The sequence below is a fragment of the Cheilinus undulatus genome, linkage group 1, assembly GCF_018320785.1.
Source record: "Cheilinus undulatus linkage group 1, ASM1832078v1, whole genome shotgun sequence".
Lineage (NCBI taxonomy): Eukaryota > Metazoa > Chordata > Actinopteri > Labriformes > Labridae > Cheilinus > Cheilinus undulatus.
The window spans coordinates 50,743,807-50,767,661 of record NC_054865.1 but is presented as its reverse complement, the minus strand read 5'-3'; the positions used below and the strand labels follow the sequence as shown (position 1 = coordinate 50,767,661).

Below are 23,855 nucleotides of genomic sequence, written 5' to 3'. Positions count from 1 at the left end.
AAACTAAATTATGAGGCCTGCTTATTTTGTTAAGAGGTAATTCCTCAGCTTTACTCTGCTGTACTCTGCTAAACCCTCAGGCCACTGATGATAACAAGATAGAGAAAAATTCCCCCTAATAAAGGACTGGGATTCAGATTAATCAATCTCCTAACTATACTTGAACAAGATATTAGAAAATACCCACAAATGTGAGACAAAAATGAAGTAATCAAAGCTGTCAGTGTTCACACACCAAACATGACCTTTAAAATCTCATTTTAAACCTGGCAAAGACAGAACAACAGCAACACCAGGTTTGATATCAAATATATTTTTGTCTCTGTTTATGTTTTACCTTTAATTGATTTTATAAATCAATCATGGGCAATATAATCTGTCTTTTTATTTTAAAAAGGTACAGATTTCTTATGTAAGATAAGTGACTGCATAAATATTCACCCCTTTTAAAGTGACTGGCCTAATTCAACAGAGGTCCAGCCAACTGGTGCTAGTAGTCTTACAAAAAATGAAATGGTCATTTTAATATAAAGACACCTGTTTCTGAAAGGTCCAGTCACTGGTTAGTCAGTATTCCTAGCTACCATTACACCATGAAGACAAAAGAACACTCCAAGCAACTCAGAAAAAAGGTTACCAAAAAGTATAAGTCAGGGGATGGATGCAGAAAAATGTTTTCCAAGGCACTAAACATCCCCCAGAAATCAGTTAAATCCATCATGAAGAAATAGAAGGAATATGGCACATGTGTAAATCTGCCTAGATCAGGCCAGTCTCATAAACTGAGTGACTGTGCAGGATGGAGACTAGTGAGAGAGGTCACCAAGACACCTATGACTACTCTGAAGGAGTTACAAGCTTCAGCAGCTGAGATGGGAGAGACTCTGCAGGCAACTGCTGCCCAGGTTCTTCACCAGTCAAAGCTTTATGGGAGAGTGGCAAAGAGAAAGACACTGTTGAAGAAAACTCATCAAATGTTGACTAGAGTTCACCAAAGTGGAATTAAGTTCTTTGGTCTGATGAGACTAAAGTGATGCTTTTTGGCCATCTGACCAGACACTATGTTTGGCAGTCACCAAATACTGCAGATCACCACAAACACACCATCCTCACACAGTGGTGGCAGCATCATGTTGTGGGGATGCCTCTTGACAGCCAGCCATGGAGGGATTATAAAGGTAGAGGGTAAAATGAATATAGGAACATTAGGAAACATTAGAAAAATCTTGAAAGCCAACCTTTCATCAAGAGAAAAATGACTTAGAAGAAGATTTATTTTCAACCAAGACAATGACCTGAAGCATACAACGAAAGCTCAGTCCAATAGAGAATTTTTGGCTGGACTTGAGGTGTGAGTGTGAGTGTGCCTGGCGGTCTGTCTCTATATGTCAGCCCTGCGATTGACTGGCGACCAGTCCAGGGTGTACCCCACCTCTCACCGAGTGACAGCTGGGATAGGCTCCAGCACCTCCGCGACCCCAAATGGGATAAGCGGTATAGAAAATGGATGGAATACTAAAGGGGATCTGAATGCATAATCAGTCCCTCATAATGAATTCTCTAGACAAACCCAGTATAGCTGTACCGTGGTGATGTCTTTCTGTTTGGCAAAGCAGTTTGAATACTTTTTTTTCCTCTAAATGTTGTAATTTGTGTGTTTGTAAATAGAGGAGCTAATTAGATGAAGTCATGAAGTGTTGAACTAATGACTGGATCAGCTCTTTGGACCACATGTGGTGTCTTTCACCTCCTCAAAGCTCCAGATAAATACTGCATCAGTCTCTGCTGCCCTCTGCTGGTCACAGAATGAAAACAAAAACACACATATGGGTGAAAAGCTTTTATTTCACAAACCGAAGCTGCTCATTGATGTGGAGACACTGTTTGCTTCATGTTGGATTAAGCACAAAAGGCTCTAATACTGTAAGATCTCCAGTCAGCTGAAACCAAAGAGAACTGAGTTTGATAAGTGTCCAGGCCTCAGTCGTCTCCTCCACACAGACTCAGCAGAGCATTCTGGTAGTCTCCTTTGGTGTGTTCCTAAAAAAACACAGAAATAATTACTTAAAGTATCATGTAAATACAAAAATTATGTTTGAAAATTTATTGACAAAAATGTAATTTTTGCAGAGTAAAGATTTAAAATCAGCCAATAAACAACACACTTATCTTCAGTAAGATAATTTTTATTTTGTTTAAACAGGTTCTAATTTGTTTTGATTTTTACTGGAATTCTATTAAATTTAAAATTCTGGAACTATGGCTAACATCTGTTAATCCTCTAAGAAAAAAAATAACCAGATATATTCAGCTAAAAAATACTGGGAAATGATCTTGGTCTGTATTGCCCAGCCTTAGCTGGTACTCACAGTGATGGTCTGGTACAGGGATTTTTTCTGGTGCTTCTTGAACTCAGATCTGATCTTCATCAGGTCAACTTCACAGCGAGAAACAATGATCCTGGTCAACACCTTCTCCTTCGCTCCTTTGCTCTGGAAAAAAACACATTAAAGAGAAATTATAGGAAGATGTGGACATCCAGCAGAGGAAAAGCATTCAGTGCCTTTGCATAAAACCAAGTGTGAACTGTAAGGACAAAAGTATTCTGCTGCCTTCCCATTACACCAACAGGGACTGTAATACACAGTATTGAGAAGATTCTTCAGGGAGGGGGGTTTAGAGGAATTTATGCCCATTTATCCAGAAGAACATTTATGAGGTCAGGCACTGAAGTTGGACGAGAAGGCCTGGATGGAGGTCAATTCATTTCTTTGCCATATTTAAGTCTGAAATAAACTAAACTTATTATATGAAGTGGATAATGCACTATAGAGGAATAAATACATGGGGGGTAAAAAGTGAAGTGCAGGTATGTCAAAGGTGCAAATCTTGCATTAAAAGCTGTATTGAGTGAACTACCTCAATTCACATTCATGGTACAGTACCTTCATGGCATCACTGAGTCTGTTGGCAAAGTAAAGCTGCTTGTTTTCAAAGCACTCCACTGTGAAGAAAGAACAAGCAGACACTTTGTTAACTTTGCAAACTTTTGATAAAAGAAACATGTTGTTGTTTTCCAAATGTTAGGATGATCCTGTACATTGGTTCTCAATCTGGGGTCTGTGCTCTGCCTGTTTTAGAACTGTGAAAATTAAATTATAACACTTAAATAGAATATCGTAATTATTATTTTATAAAAGTCTTATTTTCTTAGATACAAGAGTTTCGGGGGCTCCCTGGGAGAAAAGGCTGGAAGCTACTGCTTTTGTATGAATTCAGGATGTGAGAGAGATGTAAAATTGAAGTGAAATAGTCCTTTAAAGACTCTTTCTGTGGTTCTGATGTGATGTTTCTTACCCAGAGTGAGGAAGGACTTCTCCAGATCTCCCTTCACCTCCTTCCTGATGCTCTCCTTCATGTCGTAAGGACTGTAGCTCTTATACCTCTCAAACACTGACAGCAAAAACACACAGGAAAAAGAAACATGTGAATCTTGAGAGTTATGCCAAATTTTATTACAGGATTGTAAGACTAAAAAACTTGTACTGCAGAAAAACAAGAAAAGTAAAACTGCACTTGATGTAAGAATTACACCTCCCATAAAAAGTAATCATCCCCTTAGATGTTGTACCCTTTAACTGATTTTATAAATCAATTATGCACAATAGAATTTTGCTTTTTGACACACACACTAAAAACTCTGTAATGTCGAAGTGAGAACAGATTTCTACAAAGTAATGTCAAACAAAACATATGCAATGTTAAACAAGTGACTGCATAAATATTTTCCCCCTTTAATTTAACTGACCTCATTTAACAGAGGTCCAGATAATTGGTGCTAGAAGTCTCACAATTAGTGAAATTGGCAGCTCAGTGAAAAGGTTATTAAAAAGTATAAGACAGGGGATGGATACAAAGAAGTCTTCAAAAGCTCTGAACATCCCCCAGAGATCAGTTTAATCCATCATGAAGAAATGTAAGGAATATGGCACATGTGTTAATATGCCGAAACTTATATATATATGTGTATGCATGCAGACACTTATTTCACATTACAAATGTTCATTTAGTTGAAATGACTTTGTAGAAATCTGTTTTCACTTAAGAGGTTTTTATTTTGGTCAAAAATGCCAAATTGTATCGACCATGATTGATTCATATAACCAGTAAAAGGGAAAAAACATCCCATAGGGCGTCTGTACACTGAATTTGAGAAGGTAAACAAATATGTGAAAGGCAGCAAGAATGTTGTTAATAAAATGACACTGGGCATTCAACCTTGTAAAAAACATGCTATTTACCAGCTTAAACATTGTTAGTGAAGGTAAAATAACTACGATTACAGCTGAGAATGTTGTTTGATTTGCAGATTTTTAAAACTTGATTGTTTTGTCAGAGGATTGGGTTCCTTCTTTGTCACCTGCTGATGTCAGTGTTAAGGGTTAGCGTTGATAGCTCACCTTTCTGCAGGTGGGGGACGCTCCTCTTAGACATGATGGAGATCCAAGTCGCCACATCAGTTCCCTTCCTCTTGACCCCGGCTTCATATAGAGACTGAGAGGAAACATGGAGATGAGAAAATGGGTTGAAATCACTCATGGATTTTTAGGTATGAATGATTAAATTCCTTAGCATTCAAAAATGGCTGTTTTCTTCAATCTCAGTCACTTAAAGTGAAAGTATGGAACAAACGCCACAAGAAAGATGATACAATGACAAATCTAAGCATTTCACTTCATTATAAATATTTATAAAACATTTTTTGTATGGAAAAAGGTCCAACTCACTCTGGCATCCTCATCAATCTTCTCATAGTCAACCACATTGGAGGGTTCATCTCTCTTTGTCTGTAAAAAAGGACAATGATTATATCTGTGTCTAAATTAAGGGACATGGTTATTTTGTTCCTGTGCTGGAGGGACTAAAAAATTTAACTCTATATACACAGTTTCAACCATAGACTGTAGGTTTTAACACAGCATTTCCACAATAGGCTCCTTGATAATAATACAATAACCAAATAACGATCTATAAACCTGAAGTTATATTTACAAATACCATACAATCCTGAAAATATTTAAAGGTCTGATACTGCATCACTGAGTACATAGTTAGCCAAAAACATTAACAGCACCCTTATATTTGTGCTGCAGCAAAGACGTGATGACTGAACACTGAAAGGCGGGATTTAGCACCTGGAGGAGCATATTAGCATGAAGCTCACCTGAACCAGGGCCAGCAGCAGTTTGGCGAAGTCTCCTGATGTGTCTCCTGCTACATCTTTGTCCAGCTCCTTCTTGAACACTAGGAGAAGACACAGAGGACACTGACATGAAGAAAACAACCCAAGGTAAAGAAATAAAGGGTTTAGCTCACTTAGCTCTGCTACTACTGAGCCTGCTAGCTTACAGTGCTAAAACATCCAGCTCTTTTTCAAACAGCGCCTGTACGTTTTAACAAGTCATATTTTGACGTTGTAGTTAAATAAATGAAAAGAAAAAGAGTTTTTTTTCTTTTTAGAAAAATTTCATTCGCTAACCACATGCGCTGTATGCTAAAAGTCACAGACAGAAAGCTTAGCTTAGCATGCTAACTTTATCTTTTACTTCAGTGATGGCCAACGGGCGGCACGTGGGACATTTGGCCTTTCTCTTCATTCAATGTGGCCTGCTAGTCAAGAAAAAATAAGAAAACTGCAAACATGAAGAAAATGTGATAAAATCTGCCATGTAACATGAATAATAGAAACATTTTTATGATTAGCTTTGGATACGCAAAGATGCTATAACTGGCTGCAGTTGCCTCTGTTAAAATATTTCATATTATTATTATTATTATTATTATTTTTATTATTATTATCCATTTTCTACACCTCTCATTCTGTTCAGGGCTGCCAGGGAGAGCCAGGGTACACCCTGGACTGGTTGCCAGTCAGTCACAGGGCTGACATACAACCAGCAGGCTCACTCACACCTATGGTCAATTTAGGGTCACCAGTTAATCTAACAAGCCTGTCTTTGGTGGTGGAAGGAGACCGGAGTACCTGGAGAGAACCCCCGAACCCCTTTGCCATGAGCAAGGGGTGCCAAAAGATCTTGCACAACTAAAATCGTCTGGGTGAAACATTTCTGAGTTTTTTACACATGGAACAATCAAAATTTTAAAAATCTTGTTGTCAAACCTATTTCATATTTGGTTAAAAGCATAAATGTACCTAAATCACTTTTAATAAGGACTTTTAAAAGGATAGGTAGAGTCCTCCACCAGCCACTAGATGGCACTAAATAGCTATTTTTACAACACAAGCTTTAAAATAAGAAAGATACTTTCTTTTATTTCTCATTTTTCATAATGGATAAAGTTGTTACAGTGCCTCAGTACAATACTACTTAAAAATCAAACCATATTTATGCCTTCTTATGACCACAGCAACAATCATATAAGTTCTGGGCACCTAATGATGTGATTCTTGTTTTAATTATTATTTTAAACCATCAAAAATTACAGGCAAACTTCTGCACACTATTGATTATTATTGAAATTATCCAGAGTGTATTGTTTAATCAACCGCAACTTATAGTCTTGGAGAAAATAAAAACTGCCTGTTGTCATATCTTTAATACATTTATGTAGTTGTTTCCTATGATTTTTAATCAAGGGTGTGCAGTAATGTGCCCTCTGAGCCCTGACATTTCCAGCCCAGGCAATGTAGCCTAAGTGAAATCAAGTAAAATCAGTTAAGAAATTTAAACTCTTGTCAGTCTAATTTTTATGTCCCTTGACATAATAGTTACATTTTGTCATATCTTATTCCATTCTAATTAACTGAATGAGCCTTTTAACAAGATTTCTTCACTTACTTTCTTTGTAAACCTTCTTGATCTCCACCAGCTCTTCATTACTTCTGGAGCAGACGATCTCGATGAGGGTTTCTTCATCTGTTCCCAGACCCTAACAAACAAATACCACCAGGTAAGAACTGTCATTTTGTACATTAATGCTTCTGTTATAGAAAAAGTCAGTCTGACAGAGTCATTAAGCTGATCTGGTTAAGGACTACACAGCTGCTTGTATTGAGGTACCTACATGTGAAAGTAGTCCTTTAAAGAAAAATCTGAGAGTTAAAAATGATAATTGGGTACATTTTTCTAAGACTTCTGAAATATGACAAGTATCTCAAATTTTTCTGTGTAGTTTTAGTAGAAATACTTTCTTAGTTACTTTCTAAAACTGATGGTTTCTGACCTTCATGGAGGCTCGGAGCTCAGAGGCATCATACTGTGAGGTGCTCTTCATCAGACCCAAAATTAGAGCCTCCAGAGAGCCGGACAGCGCCCCCTTCAGGGCTGTGATCAGATCCTGTAACAACACAGAGGCACAGCGATGTAGTCAGTTTTATTATCATCTTTGCATAAAGGTGTTTATGTGAAAGGTAAATCTCTGTCATGATGAGGAAACATGAAGAACCTTCTTGGCGATACGTTCGTATTCGAAGGCGATCTCTCTCCGCTGGGTGTAGCTGCGTCTGGTTAAGATGTCGATGATGGTCTGTTCGTCTACACCTGGAGGATTTAAAGAAGACTCACTTCAGTTTTAAAGGGTTTAAAGGGTTCAACGTTCAAAGCTATCAAGACAGACTCTGGGGCTATTACACCAACTGATCAGAAGATCATGTCTTTGTTTTATCAGGCTGTTTTGGAACGCATAATGCATGGAACAGGATGTCAGCCTGGTACAGTGGTCCCTCTGTTCAGTTAAAATCTAAACTTGCTGGTCTGGTGCAGACCACCATGAAAAACCTCTCCCTGCAGTTCGTGTATGAGCAGTCTGTTCTCAGGCGAGCACAGCAAGTTCTGTCTGATCCATCTCATATCCTCTACCTTGAGTATAAAGTTTAAAAACTTGTTTGTAGCCACCTCAATGAGGATTTTAAATGTTCCTTGAGGCTGTGGTCAGATTGTGCAGTAACACCATGGTGTTCGCTGTTTTCTAATCTAATAACATTAGATTTGATCTTTTTCTCATTGTTATTTGTTAGTGTTGGGTTTCTTTACAATTTCTTTGACAATCTTCTTCAATATTGGTTTGTGGGATATGTGGTTGGATCTTTTATGTACAACTCTCTGTAGCTACATCTGGATTGTTGTTGCTCTTGGTCTAATTCATTACTTCTATGCTATCATCTTGCAGCTTATTGTGTGCAGCACTTGGAGTCCAAGACATATTTCCCTAAAGAAACAGTAAAGAAGTGTTGTAGTACTTGAGAACGTTCTTGGCCTTGAGACCGGTCTCAAGACCACATTTTGAATGTTGAATCGTTTTGGTCTTGTCTCAGAATTGAGAGCATTTTTACTCAGTCTTGTCTCAGTCTCAGACTGGCTGGACTCAGGATTTTCCATCAAGACCAGTGAAGTTCCTGCCTCCTCTGCACCAGTTGAGAGGGCTTTTAGTAGAAGGGCTAATATTTTAAGACTCCACCGTGCTGGTTTAGGTAAAAAAAAAAAAAAATGCTGCAGTCTCTAATGTTTCTTAAATGCAACTAAGTTTTTCTTTAACTCTTTATTTCCCATGGAAAAAAAGAGACTTTTAAGGACATGTTGTGGTCTTTATCCACACCTCTATTTGTTTACTCATGGTGGTGTGCATGAATTTTTCAGTGTTTTGTTACTAAATTTGTTTCAGGCTGGGCATGATGTCATTTTCAGTTCCTGATTGATTATGTTGTAATTCGACTTAAAACAGGTGCTGTTAAGTCCCTGATTGTAATGCCTCGTGGGATATCTTTTCAAGTAACTTATGTGTTAGAAACCTGCAAAAACTCTCTTAACAAACCCGTCCATCTTATTTCTAGTCACAAATACCCCTTAACACTTAATTTAGACCTCGTTTACCTGAAAAATCTAAGTAGAAATCTAATTTTCAGATATTTGAAACAATTCCAGATGTGTTAGTGGCTTTTTAAGACATAAAAGGATTTAATTTTGACGTGAAGTTAGTTGAATAAATTTACCAAAATTTGAGATTTTTGCATCATGGTGCTTTAAAAACAGAGGTGCAGACACCTTGATTTTTGTTGTCAGTTTTATTTACCAGTAAAATAAAATCCAAGAGAGTGCTCTGTCACTGTTCAACCCTGTCATGACTTTTTGTATTGACTTTTGTGTTCTTGGGCTTGTCTCGGTCTCGGCCCCCAAAAGTCCTAGTCTTGTCTTGTTCTTGATGCACTCTGGCATGTCTTGGTCTTGGATAGTGTGGTCTTGACTGCACCACTATAGAAAAGTGTGCTGTATCATATTACTATTTTTAAAAGAGATTATGATGAAGTGTGCAGGCTGTGTCAATAAAAAAAATGGAGAGCTAAAAAAGTTTTAAGTGCATCTCAGATTTTTGAACTTTTTTTTTTTGGTCTATTTAACTTAAGTTTAAAGATACTTTTAAATATATAGCCAACAGATGCATCTCAAAAAGTTATAATATCATGAAAAAGTTCAATTTTTGCTTTGATTTAATTCAAAAAGTTCAACTTTCATCTCATACAAAGCGAAACATTTCAAGACTTAATTGTTTTATTCCTTTTTTAATTTTTCACATATATTCATGAACATAGAGTTGAGTCACATTAGAAATCAATATACAGGAGAGAGGGATTCATTGTATACATGTGCAGAGTATGAAACAGAAGATAGATGGGTAGCAGGTCAACAGAAATGATTTAAATCCAACAAACATTTCTGCACAAATAATAAATGTGGAAGTTTCCATCTATAGACTATGAGTCCCCTGGCAGGGGTGAGGCCAGCTTAACAGACAAGTCTCTGTTTAATTGAAAGCTCTACATTAGAGCTGTCATTAAGCAGAAGGACATTTGGTGAGAACTGAATGGGTTTGGCTGATATACTGTGCGTGGTAATGCGTCGCAAACTCCCCTCCAGAAATCTGCAACCCCTGGGCACTCCAAAACCATATGAAATGATAGTGCTTTTGTTTAGAGAGTGTGAGGAGTGTAATAAGTGTGATGAATAACATTTAACTGAATAACTTGGTGGTTAAAGTTTCTGGAAAATAAGAGAGTGTTTTGCCAGATTGAATTCCAGTTAAGAATACAAACAGTAAATGGTAGGTCCCTCGTGCAATCACTGTAAATAGAAAGAGGTTTATCAATAGCTTCCAGTAAAATAGCATAAAAGGTGGAAACAATGCTGTTGGGTTTAGTCAGTGATGCATGAAATGGATGGGGGGTCAGTGAGCTGTCCCAGGGTACACTATAGCTGTGCATTGCTGTATACAGCTGAAGGTAGAAAGAGAAAGAAGTTCCTGGTAAATTAAAGAGATTCTGAATGTTTTTGAATGAGCATAGGCCCCCTACCACAAAAACACCATTGAGAGTATGCACACCATTCTTGCTCCAAGCGGGGAATGAAACTGGGTAATGATTACAGCGTACAGCTCACAAAAATCAAAAATCGACCTTCTCAAAATACCAGTGTTGTGGAAAAGTCCAATTTGCTGAGCCTTCATTCTCTCACTCTGGTTCAGTAAACACAACCACAATGATGGTGAAGACTGCTGACCAGACATCTGTCCAAGAAGACGATTCTTGACACCCTTCACAATAAGGGTAAGCCCCAGAAGGTCACTGCTGAAAGGACAGGCTTTTCTCAGAGGCTGTATCAAAGGATGTTTATGGAAATCTAACTGGAAGGGAAAAGTGTGGTAAGAAAAGGAGCACAAGCAACAGGGATGAGCTCAGCCTTCAGAGGCTTGTCAAGGTGGACTGAGCTGGAGTCAATGGATGAGGAACCACCACAAAGACGGGTCCAGGAAATGGACTACAAGTGTCATGTTCCTAGTGTAAAGCTGCTCCTGAACCACAGACATCATCAGTTGTGCAGTCCTGTGTTCAGATGAAACTAAATTTTGAATTTCATTTGGAAACACCTGGAGTTGTTGAGGTACTGCTGCTGTTGGTCTGTTGTGTTTTATCAAGTCTAGAGTAAACACTATTAGTCATCTTCCACAAGATTTTATACTTCATGGTTCCGTCTGCAGGGAAGCTTTATGGAGATTCTGATTTCCTTTTCCAGCAGGACTTGGCACCTGCCCACAGTGAAGCCAAAACTACCAGAAACTGGTTTGCTGACCGTGGTGTTACTGTGTTTGACTGGCCAGACAACTGGTCTGACCTGAACCCCGTAGAGAATCTCTGGGGAAAAGGAAGATGAGAGACACCAGACTCAACAATACAGACGAGCTGAAGGCTGCTATCAGAGCAACCTGGGCTTCATAACACCCCAGCAGTGCCACGGACTGATTAGCTCCATGCAACATTGCAAAGATGCAGTAATTTGTGCAAGAAGAGCTCTAGTCAATTACTGAGTGCAAAAATGAGCATACTTTCCCATATGGCAGATATTTCTGTATTATAAATCTTTTTATGGACTTGTGTTTTGTGATATCCTAATATTCTGAGATAATGGATTATTTATTTTCGTGATCTGTAAGCCGTAATCATAAATATTAAAACAAAAAAGTCTTAGAATACTTAGCTTTGTGTGATGAATCCAGAATACATAGAAATTTTTGAATTAAATAACAGCAAAAGAGGAACTTTTAATAATGACTACCATTGTATTCCAATGAATACCATCCCATCCCAGTTTTTTCTGTAACTGTTATAGTAACCATGAAGACAAATATGGCATTTTTAACAAATAATCTTCCTTCACTGACCCCCAAACCCTTGATTTGAATAAAATAAGGCTGTTTTATCTTACATAATTACTCATTCCTCTCAACTGCTGAGAGGAAAACACTGAGTTTATTTTATAGTCTGAACTCTGAGTCTCAGCTTTGAAAACAAAGGAAAACCTCCTCTCTGCTCAAGGACGTCCTGCTTTTACCACAGCTAACACACAGGAAGTAAACGACAGCAGCTGGTAAATCCTTCAGCTCTTCCAACAAACAAAACATGCGGAGGATTTGCCTCACTTGTTTAAATTTCTTACTATTGAAGTTTTAGAAGCATTTTCAGAAGACAAAAACATTTGTAGGTTTCTGATCTAAGCGGAGAAACATGCTGTTATTCTTTGAACAGCTCATTCATGGACTGAAGCCACTCTGTAATGGGATATCTGACTGTTACTGCAGGGAATCAAAGTCTGAGTCATTGTCCACAAAGAAAAGTGAAAACTGCTGAGCGAAAAAAACAAAACAAATCCACTTCAAAAGACTCAGAGCTTAAGTCTAAAGCTTAGTTCAGACCAAATTCACTTTCCTATGATGGGATGCTCTGCAATGTTAACAAAAACAAGAGGATCCAGACTTTGTAGTTGTCTGTCAGCGCTCCAGGGGAATACCCAAATAGCTTATGATAATTTATATCTTGAACTTTAAGCAAGAGGTATCCCATCTTTAGCCAGTTTCTCACGGTTATCTCCAGAGCTGATTCATTGTTCAGATGAAGTGTTGTCGACTCCAATAAGCAGAGCAAACACTACCTATCAAGACTGACAGGGATACAGCTGATGATAATGTGGCTCTTTTTGGGTACTGGTTAGGCATAACCATTGATAAACATACAGTGTAGCTTGTGTACATTGTGACCAAAGGTGCTGATTAGCTATTTAAACACACGACCCTCTTTAGATAACCTGTCCTCTCACCTTTGGTCTTGATGGCGGTCTCGAGTCTGGCAGCGTCTTTGGCGGGGTCGAAGTCTCGTACTGGCACCACAGTGGGGTATGTGGGCTCTGCTTCCTGCTGAAGAGAGAGAAAAGTTTATCTCAAAGTCTCCTGCTGTTCATTATGAGAGCTTAGGAGGAAACTTAAAAAATACACAAAGGCATGAAAATATTCAGGAGCAAAAAGATTGTTTTGCAGTGGTATTGGGTTGTTGTCTTCATGTGTTCAGCTGGCATGTATCACAGGAATGGTATAAACGGGCATAACTGGAAACATAGGTATATGAAATATAGGTATATGAATCTAAATCAGTGCTAGGTAGTTCTTTCTTAATTGGACTGTTTACATTATAAAAATGATGATATCTACGCAGGCCTGGAGTGGCTATTTTGGAGAACTGGGAGAATTCCCGGTAGGCTGGGCTGGGACAGTGGCATTAAAACGGCTGCACTCACGCGGTATAGACATGAGCAGGAGTGCTCATTGTTCGAGTTGTGTTTTCTCCTCACAAAACACTCTCCCTCTTTTGTCCTCTCTCTCTCTCTTACGAGGCCTAATGTGCAAATTTATTTTGTTATTACTCGATGTAAACGCCCCAGGTGGAGATGACACATTTAAACTAGCAGTACTGGATGTCCAACACACAACACAGCACAGAGTGCAAACCACCATCCAAGTTTGGTAATCTAATCAATGAACTGCATGATTTTATAGCTTGTATAATTGTATTTATAAGTATACAAGTAAGCTCTTTGCAAGTAGTAGCTTCAGCAGCTGCCGACTGAGTGAGGAAGAACCAGGAAGAGTACAATATTGACTTGTTCTAAATAAAAGGTGCCTAGAAAAAACCCTCATTATTCAAGGACATGTAAACAACACTAACTTGACTTACAGTTGATTGGGGGAAAACATATGCATAGACTTACACAAATGTAAAATCTCGTAGGTCAAAATATGAAATAGTCTAAATTCTATAATGGAAGTTATTTTTTGATAGTGGAACCTGGATTTTATTGACTTAAGAGAATAATTCTTACAATTTTTACACTTGATTTTTGTGCCAGTAGTAGTGTCAGGCCTCAGTATGGAGCTCAGTGTGGCTGTTGTTGTCAGCGACACAAAAGGTCCAGGCTAGCTGTTGTCCTGCAGTGTGTGAACAATTGCACATGATAACACTGGTTCCAGAATATCTCTACCTGAGCGCAATAGGCAACCATTAACGCTTGTTTTTAGGAAAATGATTAATAATTTAACAGTAATATAAAAATATACTAACAATTATAAATCTTCAACAGAAGGTTGTGAACTAAAATGGGCTGGTCTGAGACATGAAACTCCAGGGCTGAAAAAGAGTCTTATTCATGCTAAACTTAACGCTTCTAAACAGCCAATGATGTGCTGATAGCATCAGGCTTGCCCCCCACTGTACGAGTTCACTCTCTGCTCTCACTTTCTCTGACTGGTTACAGTGGCTGGACTTACCATGTTTGCTGAGATCAGCTTTGCTTTGAGTTTACTGGGATCTTCAGGAAGGATATGTTTATAACATTACTTCATCATGGATATGCACCAGATATATCCATGTGTTGCCAATAAAGACAAGAAATGTGTAGTTAAAACATTTACCTATGTATCATGGTGGAAGATGGCGCTGGTGTCACAGTAGAGTGGTACATGTTGGTGACCCTTTATAACGGCATATCATCAGTCACAGCATTTAATGCTGAATTTATAGCTCATGTAGCTAAACTGATAGCATGTCTGATTACATGTGTTGCTAAATGAATAGTACAGCTCATTAAATTGCACATGTCTGATGGCATGTGTTGTAAAATGTATGGCATGCCTCTGTGAAATACTGAGGCTATTAGTGGGCAAACATCTGTACATTTAATTTCACCATGTTTCACAGCAATAATTGGCAAATGTAAGTGCTTTCTCAATATTTCAACTCATTTATCTAATCTTCTTGGGATAACAGCTGTTTTCCCATTTTAAATTGGGTAATTCCCTCTTTGGAAACTTGGCAGAAATTTACCTGCTATCATGGGTAAATGGGTGGAAACATTAATTTGTTTGGTCCTATCTCTTTTCAGTCATATATTTTGGTCAATCCAAGATCAGAACTGCAACATTTTGTTTGCATTAGGGCTAAACGACTTAGGAAAATAATCCAGTTGTGACCCCCCCCCCCCCCCATATTGCAATTGCGATTTGATATGCAATTATTACTTATCTTATGTATTTTCCAACAAACACAAGCAACAACAAAATATTAGATTAAACAAGGGCTGAACAATTTAGAAAAAAATAGCTAATTGTGATGATTTTGACTCATATTGCAAATTGGAAAGGAATTATTGCATTAAAGGGAAAGATCATTTTTATGTCATACTCATTTTTAATCAGAAAAATGTATAAAATGAAGAAAGCTGGATTTTTTGTAGTCTAGTAAAAAAATAGGTCTTCGGTTTTAAACCGGTATTTTGACTCAAATTTCAGGTTAAAGAAATATTGCAACTCCTGCAATTTAAAAAATTGCACCAGGCTATATTGTTATTTAATTCAATTTTTGATAAATTGCCCAGCCCTGGTATGCATTGTTGAAACTTTGGGTCGTGATTTGACATTTAAGAGGCTGTGGGTAGACCAGCTGAGAACCACTGCTCTGGAGCACTTTCTTAAAACAATTAAAATGCCTGCGTTTTCATATAACGGGCGCATGGACCTTAGAAACACATTTTGGTGCATTTTTTCCAACCTGTAGAAGTCAAAATAAAAGACGAGCATGATCCTTGTGCAGCGTTTACCGACATACGGCTATTCATTTGTAGACTCAGACGATGGCATGATTAAACGAGGAGGGAGATAAGGAAATGACACAATTTGATTATTGATTTCAGGATGGTTAATGATCTACATATTCATGGTAATTCTGAATTAAATTCAGATTATTCTGAAAGCATCTCAGGGTGTTAAGAAAGGCCGGCTCAAGTGATAGACCATGTTGCTGAAATACTGACACGTAACTGAAGTTCCAGTAAATGCCCACTGCTCCCTAAGTGGCACAACCCTCTTTTCAATCTCGCTGCCACTTTTCATTTGAGTAAAAAGCACCAATGCAACAAAGGGAAATCAAGCATCTAACATATTTGACTGCTTTTCAACATAGAATCACTCCATTGTTCTTGTTATTCCTCCCACAGTAGAGCTGAAGTGGGTAACTCTGGCACAACTTCACCAACTTACAAGGTGCATGGAGGATGAAGAGAGTCTTTAAGAGAACAGAAATCTCCAGCAACACATGTAGTTTAGAGAACAACTTTATTAGACCCACGCGTTTTGGCATGTAGCCTTCATGTAGCTTTAACTTATATTTCAACACAGGCATGTCTGACTCTTCAGCTCACCGCCTTTCAGCCTGCTACTCCTGGACCTATTTCTGTCTTAACAGGCAGTGAAGACCAGCTACACTCTACACCCTTGGTTTTAAATTTGTGGGCTGGGACCCAAAAGTGGGTTGCAAAGCTGTTTTCATTGAGTCTGGAGAAAAGCATGTGGCTAAAACTCTACAGGGATGACCCTGATGAAGGCTACACGCCGAATCGCATCAGTCTAATAAAGTTGTTCTCTAAACTACAAGTATTGCTGGAGATTTCTTTTCTATTCCTCCTACAGTGTCAGAGTGAATCACTGGTGTTTCTGCAGTCTCTGATCTGGTCTTCATTTTATCAGGTGAACTGTGGGTGGGAATGACCCACACCTTTATCTGCTTTAGAACAGCAGTAAAACACAGTTGGGTCTCCATGCTATGGATCCTCCCAGAGCTTCAACCAGTAAAGATATGAACATGTGAATACCAGTGCTATTATGTCATTAAAAAAGATTAAGTCAAGCAGACATAAAAAGGAGGTCGCTGACTGAGAACAACCTCAACATTGTATCTACTGATGAAAACAGTCAGTGTGCAGGTAACTCACCCCTCCATACGACAGCGTTAGCTGACCCAGAAACTCAGACACCAGCGCCATGTTGAGTCGACCTGCAGAGAGTTAAGACAGACAATTCAGGGCTTTTCTGATCAATACACCAGCTAGATGTTGTTTTCTTATACATTAACAATAATATCTGATAGTTATAGAAACACTACAAGGCACAGTTCTACCTAAGGTCACAGTTTAGAATTGTTCTTAATTTGCTGGCCTCATTGATCAAGTTCCTGATCATTCAAAAGACACCTTCTTCATTTGACAGCCAGAAATTTAAACATTTCAATTATTTGTGATCGGTAGTGAAGAAAGGCAACAGACCAGTTGAATCCAGAAATCCCTTAAATAGAACCAGTCTGACAAAGTGAAGTAAAAGATTTCAAAACGCAGCACTTCATGGAGCCATGTAGAGAAATTCAACAACAGATGAGAAACAAAGTCACTGACATCTATCAGTCTGGAAAGGGTTATAAAGACATTTCTGAGGCTTTGGGATTTCAGCCATCTATGGTGGGAGCCATTATCCACAAACAGAGAAAACTTGAAACAATGATGAACCTTCTCAAGAGTGGCTGGTCTACCAAAATTACTCCAAGATAATGTAGATATGTAGCTTAAATAGCCACTTTGTGAGCTTTGCTTTATCCACTAGCTACATTATATATGTAGCTACATTATTTACTAGCTTATGCAACTAACAGAGCTATGTAAGCTACACTTGCTGCGCTAGAAAGTTTTCACTGTGGACAAGCCTTTATCCTGTATTTAGACAGACCTAAACAGACGTTTTATATGATTTTATTTAGAAAGTTTTAGCATATAGTTTCATTCTGAGATATACAGGTGCAGAGATGTCTGCAGCCAGACTGTCTTGGAAAAAAAAAAAAAAAAGGGTAGCCTCTTAAGATGAGTCAACATTTGATTGGGTTTCTTGCGAGAATGAGTCCCTAGTCCAATAAATTAACATCTATGTAGCTTTTCTAAAGCTGAAAATCAATATTTGGTCCTTTTTCAGATGAACTGGAATAAAAAAAAGTTAATCAATGTTCTGTTAATGTTTAAATCTGCAGATTCCTGAGGGCTGTAAACTCATCAGAGTGGGAGTACAGATAGGTGTGTTTGATTTGTTGACCAGGACATCCCATAGGGAGTGTCTGCAGGAGAGGCCGGTGGTACTGATAAGGGAAATGGATCACAAAGCAAACAGTATGGAACATGTTACGTAATAGACTCACATTAGTCAGAGAAATCAAACTCTGCAGCGAATTTAACACAACTAGGAGGAAACGGAAAGCTCATGACCTTCTCACACAGCATGAACAGGAAGTGTGTTTTGGTCATAGCCTAGCAACACTGAGCGTAAACAATCCCTGCAGTTTAATCCATAATGAAATGATGAAATGATGACCGTTTTTATTAGAGGTTATGTACTGTAAAGTATGAACAGAATGTTGACAGTCCAAATATTGATGGGTTCATTCAACCTTTTATTTTCACCTCATTCCTTCATCTATATCTATTCAAACATTTTAAAGAAACAAATTACAAATTACACTTATCTGACAGTTTACTGGAGACCTAAGATGTAGTTTTTAGTTTAACAGGAATACCTAGTCGCTTTTTTGCTACCAATACAGATTGTCTTTAAGCAGACCAGCCTGTACTGATGTCAGTTATATGTGGGTGAGATTGGCCAATGCTCGTGATCTGTGACTGAGATATGCCAATACCAGTCATATATGAATCTAATCATATGATACCAGTCATCTGGAAGTGACACTAGTCATCTAGGAGTGAGGTAACTTTGCAAAGCAGATGGCTTTACCAGCCTCCATCTCTGTCATCAGGCACATCCAATTAGAAAAGCTGCTATCTACATTTGTTCCTGGTCTGAAAACGGTTTCAACCAATCAGTGTGATTTGAGGAGAACAAGGCAGTTGGCAATGGGCAGGGTTTAGTTGTACAAAAAGCCAATAGCAGTGGCTTCTGCCAGTGCAGTGATTAGCCCAGATGTAGCTATAGTATAACATCAGTACTGGACTACATTTCTCTTTGAAATAAAGAGCAGCAAACAACACTTAAAGCTTTCCATGCAGAAAAGATGTTATTGCTCTCCAACTATCTTTTAGCATGAGTTTGCAATAGTTACAGGAGGAAGGGATTGGTGGTAGTGTGAGTTGGTATATACGATGGCTGCTAGTGGCGTTATTCCCTTAGGTGTAACCACAGCGGCATTATTGTCAGAGCTAGACACCTGTTTTTGTATTAAAACTAAGAGCAACTACGGCAAAAGCTTGTCTTGGCAGAGATGATGTTTTCGCACATCTTCTGACCGCCCCTGTCATGAATTGCATTCACAGAGAATCTCCGCAGTTCATAAACTATGGCAGCGCCAGCCTGTAGAGCTCAGGGTATTACTAAAGCTGCGACATCCTCATATTGTCTTGTTGCTCTGATTGGCCCATAATAAATGGGACGGAGATCATTTGTCCAATCACCTTGCAAGAATTTTTTGAAAAGTTCTGCCCTTCCCAAACACACTGTATGTGAGCTTTCCCTGATGAATGTGAAATATGTCCATGAACATATTTCACATTCACATGAACATATGAAACAGTCTATCTGGTTTAGTTGGAGGGAAAAGTTGCACTCCACATCAATCTAGAGCATCAGTGGAGTGCTAAGCCCAAGCTCAAAAGTCTTTCAAAAGTTTCAATAAAAGGCAGAACATCTCGAAATCCAAGTTATGGAGGACAAAACAATAACATTTCACTAGTTTATTTGGCTGAAATCATATGTGATTTGAGTCAATCCTTTTTTTTTAGATAATCAGTGAGGTTGACCAATACCATCCATGAGTAAGCTCTGTCCAAAAAGAAACTGATTACCTAAGAATAAAATCAACCAGTGCAATACTGTTCATCTAGAACTGGGTTCTGCTGATATTGATACTGATCATCTTCAAATAAGATTGGCTTGGTACTGATCCGTTGATACCTTAACAGTCATTGGTGAGTAAGGTGTGCCAGTACAGATACCTGAATGATATCAGCCAATACGATACTCATTATTCTTAAGTGAGACTGGTTGATACTGATGAGATCATCTTTGAGTGAGATCTGCTTGTACTGATCATTCAGGGGTGAGATTGGTCAAATAATCTATTAGCCACTACGATACTGATGATCTGCAAGTGAGATTGACCAACACAGAAGCAGTATGATCCACTATGAGTAAGATCAGTTTATTTTTATCTTCAGTGGCTGGGATAGGCCAATACCTGTACCAAACCAATCATCTCTAACCCAAGTGAGAGCTGCAGATACCAATACTGATAATCTATGATGAAATTGGTGGATACCTATACTTTACTATACTACATACAGTGCTTTAAAGAACCGTTAGGCATGTTTGGGCAAAAAATTGAGGCTAAAGTAAAGTGTGTAATGGGGAGTACGTCTGCCTGAGAGCACCATTAGGCAGGAACGAGGATTGACACAACCCTGGCCATGCTTTGGATGTCCTAGCTTATTACCAGGGGCATGAGAAAACAATCTGTTGAAAAAAGTCACAAATTCCACACTGTTGGAGCACAGTAAGGGGTGTATGTGGTGAGTAAGCATGGCATAGGGTACCATCTGAACAGGTGGTAGGGTTGCCACAAGCCCCTGGTCATGCTGTGGATGTCCTAAGGGCCTGAAAACTGCCAGCGGTCTTTGGCGTATCACCAGGGATGAAAAGGCCTGGACCGAAGAGATGCTGTCAAGTTTGGCCTTAGCTGTTGAGCAACATGTGTCAACGTATGTTACAATATCATTTAGCAGACGCTTTTGTCCAAAGCGGTGTACATCTGAGAGTAAGTACAACACAAGCAAAGCTCTAGAGATGAAGAAACAAAATGAGTGGTGCCACAAGGTGCTTCGAGTCCAGTCAGACAGAGGTGCTGCCCTGAAGTGCTAGAGGCTATGCAGATAGTGTATAGACGTTTTTTTTTTTGTACGATAAACATCAGCAATGAAACAACCAATCATTAACATCATCTTATCACCGTCATTAATTTGTCTTCAAAAACAAATAATGACCAAAGTACCAAGAGCTGGGTTGCTCACAAAGAGCCTGATGCAAAACCCCAGAAGTAGAGTGAGGCAGTGCAAGCCAACAGTAATGGGAGACATACTACAATAGCAGAGAGGAGTCAGGCTAAATGAAGAGTGTCTCTAAAGAGATGGGTCTTTAGCATGCTCTTAAAAGTGGGAAGGAACTCTGCAGACCCAGGCGAGGTTGGTAATTCAATCCACCATCGGGGGGCAACAGAGGAGAAGAGTTGAGCCAATGTCTTAGGGCCATAATGTGAAGGAAGTACCAGATGCCTTTCGTTGGCTGAGAGCAGTGCAAGAAGGAGTGTGGACCTGCATGAGGGATTCCAGGTAAACAGGAGCAATACTAAATTGTAAGCATTGATTCAAGTTTTGAATTTGATGCGAGCTACAACTGCAACAACATGTGCTGTTCTTGGTTGGTTGTACCCCAGACATTCTGAGTTCTGGATCATCTACAGAGGTTTAAACGTGCATGCAGGGAGGCCTGCCAGTAATGATTTGAAGTAGTCAATGAACAATTATACAAGAGCCCGTACCAGAAGCTGTGTTGATGCTCTATCAGGTAGGGTTTGATCCTCTTGATGTTATTGGGGGTAAAACAACAAGACTCAGCAATCAGGGCCAGATGACCCTTGAAGGTTAGCTGGTCGTCAACCATGACATCCAGATTATGGGCAGACTCAGAGGCCATGAGTTTATTTGAACCAAGCTGGGTATTGATCTGTGGTTGAATGGTTGGATGCTGGAATGACAATGAGCTCAGTCTTAGACAGGTTGACCTGAAGGTGACGGTCCTTCACCCATTTAGAAATATCAGGTGAGATGAAGTCCAAGCTGAGACAGTTGTGTCATCTGGTGGAAATGATAGGAAAGTGGAATATTGTCTGCATAGAAACGACAAGAAGAGCCATTGAAGTGGATGATTGCACCAAAGGAGGTGCTTGAAGTTCTGAACAGGATAAGCGGTGTAGGATGGATGGGACTCAACAATGTTGGGGAGATTTACCATGTCTGCTTTGAGTGGAGGAGGATGACTGACCCACAGCAGCAGACAAGTTGATGGAGATTTTTCAAGATATGTATCAGTCGGAGCATCTCTAGTTTTGATACTTCTTCTGTTTTCAGGAAACCTTGAATGAACAGTATTATCAGTATTCTTTGGCTAACAATATAGTTAAAGAAATCCTTATTCAGGAGCTTCTTCAGCTACTTTTGGGAAAAAGTCCTTAGAAGTGGAAGGCAGGTGGCTATTTTCTGGCAAGTTTGTGAATGGTTTTGATTTGTGATGTTAAAACCATGTCATCCATGTCTTTTTTACAACTTCTGTCTCTAGAATCAACTGATAAAGAGGCATAGAAAAGTAGAAGTAAACTTCAGACTGCAGTTCATGAACTCTTTGCTCCTGTTACCAGATAAAGGCGCTCCATCACCTCTCTGTGATCCTCCCTTCAGTAATTGACATGATCATGATATTCTGGTAATTACAGGCGGGCAGAGAGCAAAGTGGGTGTGCAGCGAAGACTTTACCCAGCCGCACCCATCCACCAGCAGCCTGTTATCTCATCCAGAGTCTCTTGAGTGAGATTATAACTCTTAACACATTCAATAAAGACTCTCTGAGACATGTTTTTACATGGTTCTCACAGTTAAAGTGCCAAACAGCTAAGTAGTTTCTATTTTAGTGAGCTGGTCATTCATTTCTTTGTGTCTGGAGTAGAGGACAGCTGGAATATCAGTCCAAAGTAAGAGTCAGAGGTGTGTTTTTCATGTTTCCTTACCTTCAGCGAGGCAGCAGCAGAGAGGCAGCGAGCAGCAGCAGCTCCGTTATGATCCAGGACGGGACAGGGTGTGGTGTTTATACCAGCTGACTCACACACACACATGCTCACACACTCTCAGTCCAGCCAATCTGAGTCCCTGGATGACTCAGTGGACGGGACTGTTACACACCAAACTGCACACAGAGGCATAAATTCCTCACTGCTTTGAGACCATGCTGGATTCTGATTGGTTGGCAAGTTTCCATTGAAATAGTTACAGGAGACACTGTATATCAAGGTAACAATTCTGAGTCTTAATAATAATTAAAAAAAATGTTTTATTATTTCATGGTATGCAACTTATGGACTAGCTATGGAACCTGGACAACCTTTAGGGAGTAGAAGCTACACATAGGCTCAACATTCATGCACATGCATGCAGCAGGATCCTATGGACATGCAGTTATAGAGACATCAGAATGAAAGGCTGAACAGATATTGCACCAAGTCAGAGGTAAACAGCAGGTCTAAAAATACTATTGGTGGTTAAGACTTATATTTTGAATGTAAATATATTGAATTTAAATAAGCGTTTAGCCAAATGGGGAAATAGACACTTAGGAACATCCTTACACTATATATAACTAGAAAAGCACTGAGAGAGCGCAGACCTCCGCCAGTAGCCCTATCTCCCAGTAGTGAAGAATCCTTTAAAAACATTCCTGGATCCAGACGGTGATCCGAACACTCCCAAAATCTAATTTGCCAATTACTCTCTCCCCGGTGGGCTGGAGACATGGTGAGGCAAAGCATTGGCTTCACTACATGTGGACTGTCATGGCAGAAGCACCCATGGTCTTGTCGGACGACTGAAAGTAATGGCAGAGGGTGAATATTCCTCTATTCCTCCAAGCATTGTGAATATTCTGGCTACATTTTGCTGTCTTTCCCTCTGTTATGCTCTGACTCGTCTCCTCGACCAGGCGTGCGTCTTTCAAACTCTGTAAACTCCAAAAATTTGAATAAGTTACTCATGTCCGCCATCTCCTGGTGTAAAGTGGTAACAGCACAGCCCTCCAGCATTAGCCCTATCTCCCAATAGTAAAGAATCCTTAAAAAAAAATCCTGGATCCAGATGGTGATCCGGATCAGTCCCAAAATCTAATCAGTTCTTCCTTATGCCATTTCTGACATTTCCTGAAAATTTCATGAAAATCCGTCCATGACTCTTTGAGTTATAGTGCTAACCAACTAACAAACAAACAAACGAACAAACAAACCCACCTGATCACATAACCTCTTTGGGGGAGGTAAAAATACTCAA

The 23,855-nt window shown here is 39.2% G+C and overlaps 1 protein-coding gene across 2 annotated transcripts; it reads right to left on the bottom strand.

The window, feature by feature from the left end:
* Window positions 1-1,827: 1,827 nt before the first annotated feature.
* LOC121513683 (annexin A2-like) lies at window positions 1,828-22,661 on the bottom strand. Of its 2 annotated transcripts, none has more exons than XM_041793596.1 (13): window positions 22,550-22,661; window positions 16,662-16,723; window positions 12,663-12,759; window positions 7,468-7,562; window positions 7,246-7,359; window positions 6,861-6,951; window positions 5,225-5,304; window positions 4,788-4,847; window positions 4,461-4,554; window positions 3,358-3,453; window positions 2,946-3,004; window positions 2,370-2,492; window positions 1,828-2,040 (listed from the first exon to the last, which is right to left on the bottom strand). In XM_041793596.1, the coding sequence occupies exons 2-13, from the start codon at window positions 16,710-16,712 to the stop codon at window positions 1,981-1,983; spliced, it is 1,020 nt and encodes a 339-aa protein (XP_041649530.1). In that variant the 5' UTR covers window positions 16,713-16,723; window positions 22,550-22,661; the 3' UTR covers window positions 1,828-1,980. The 2 variants fall into 2 exon arrangements, with proteins under 2 accessions (XP_041649530.1, XP_041649540.1); XM_041793606.1 differs by having other exon boundaries at window positions 12,663-12,756.
* Window positions 22,662-23,855: the final 1,194 nt, after the last annotated feature.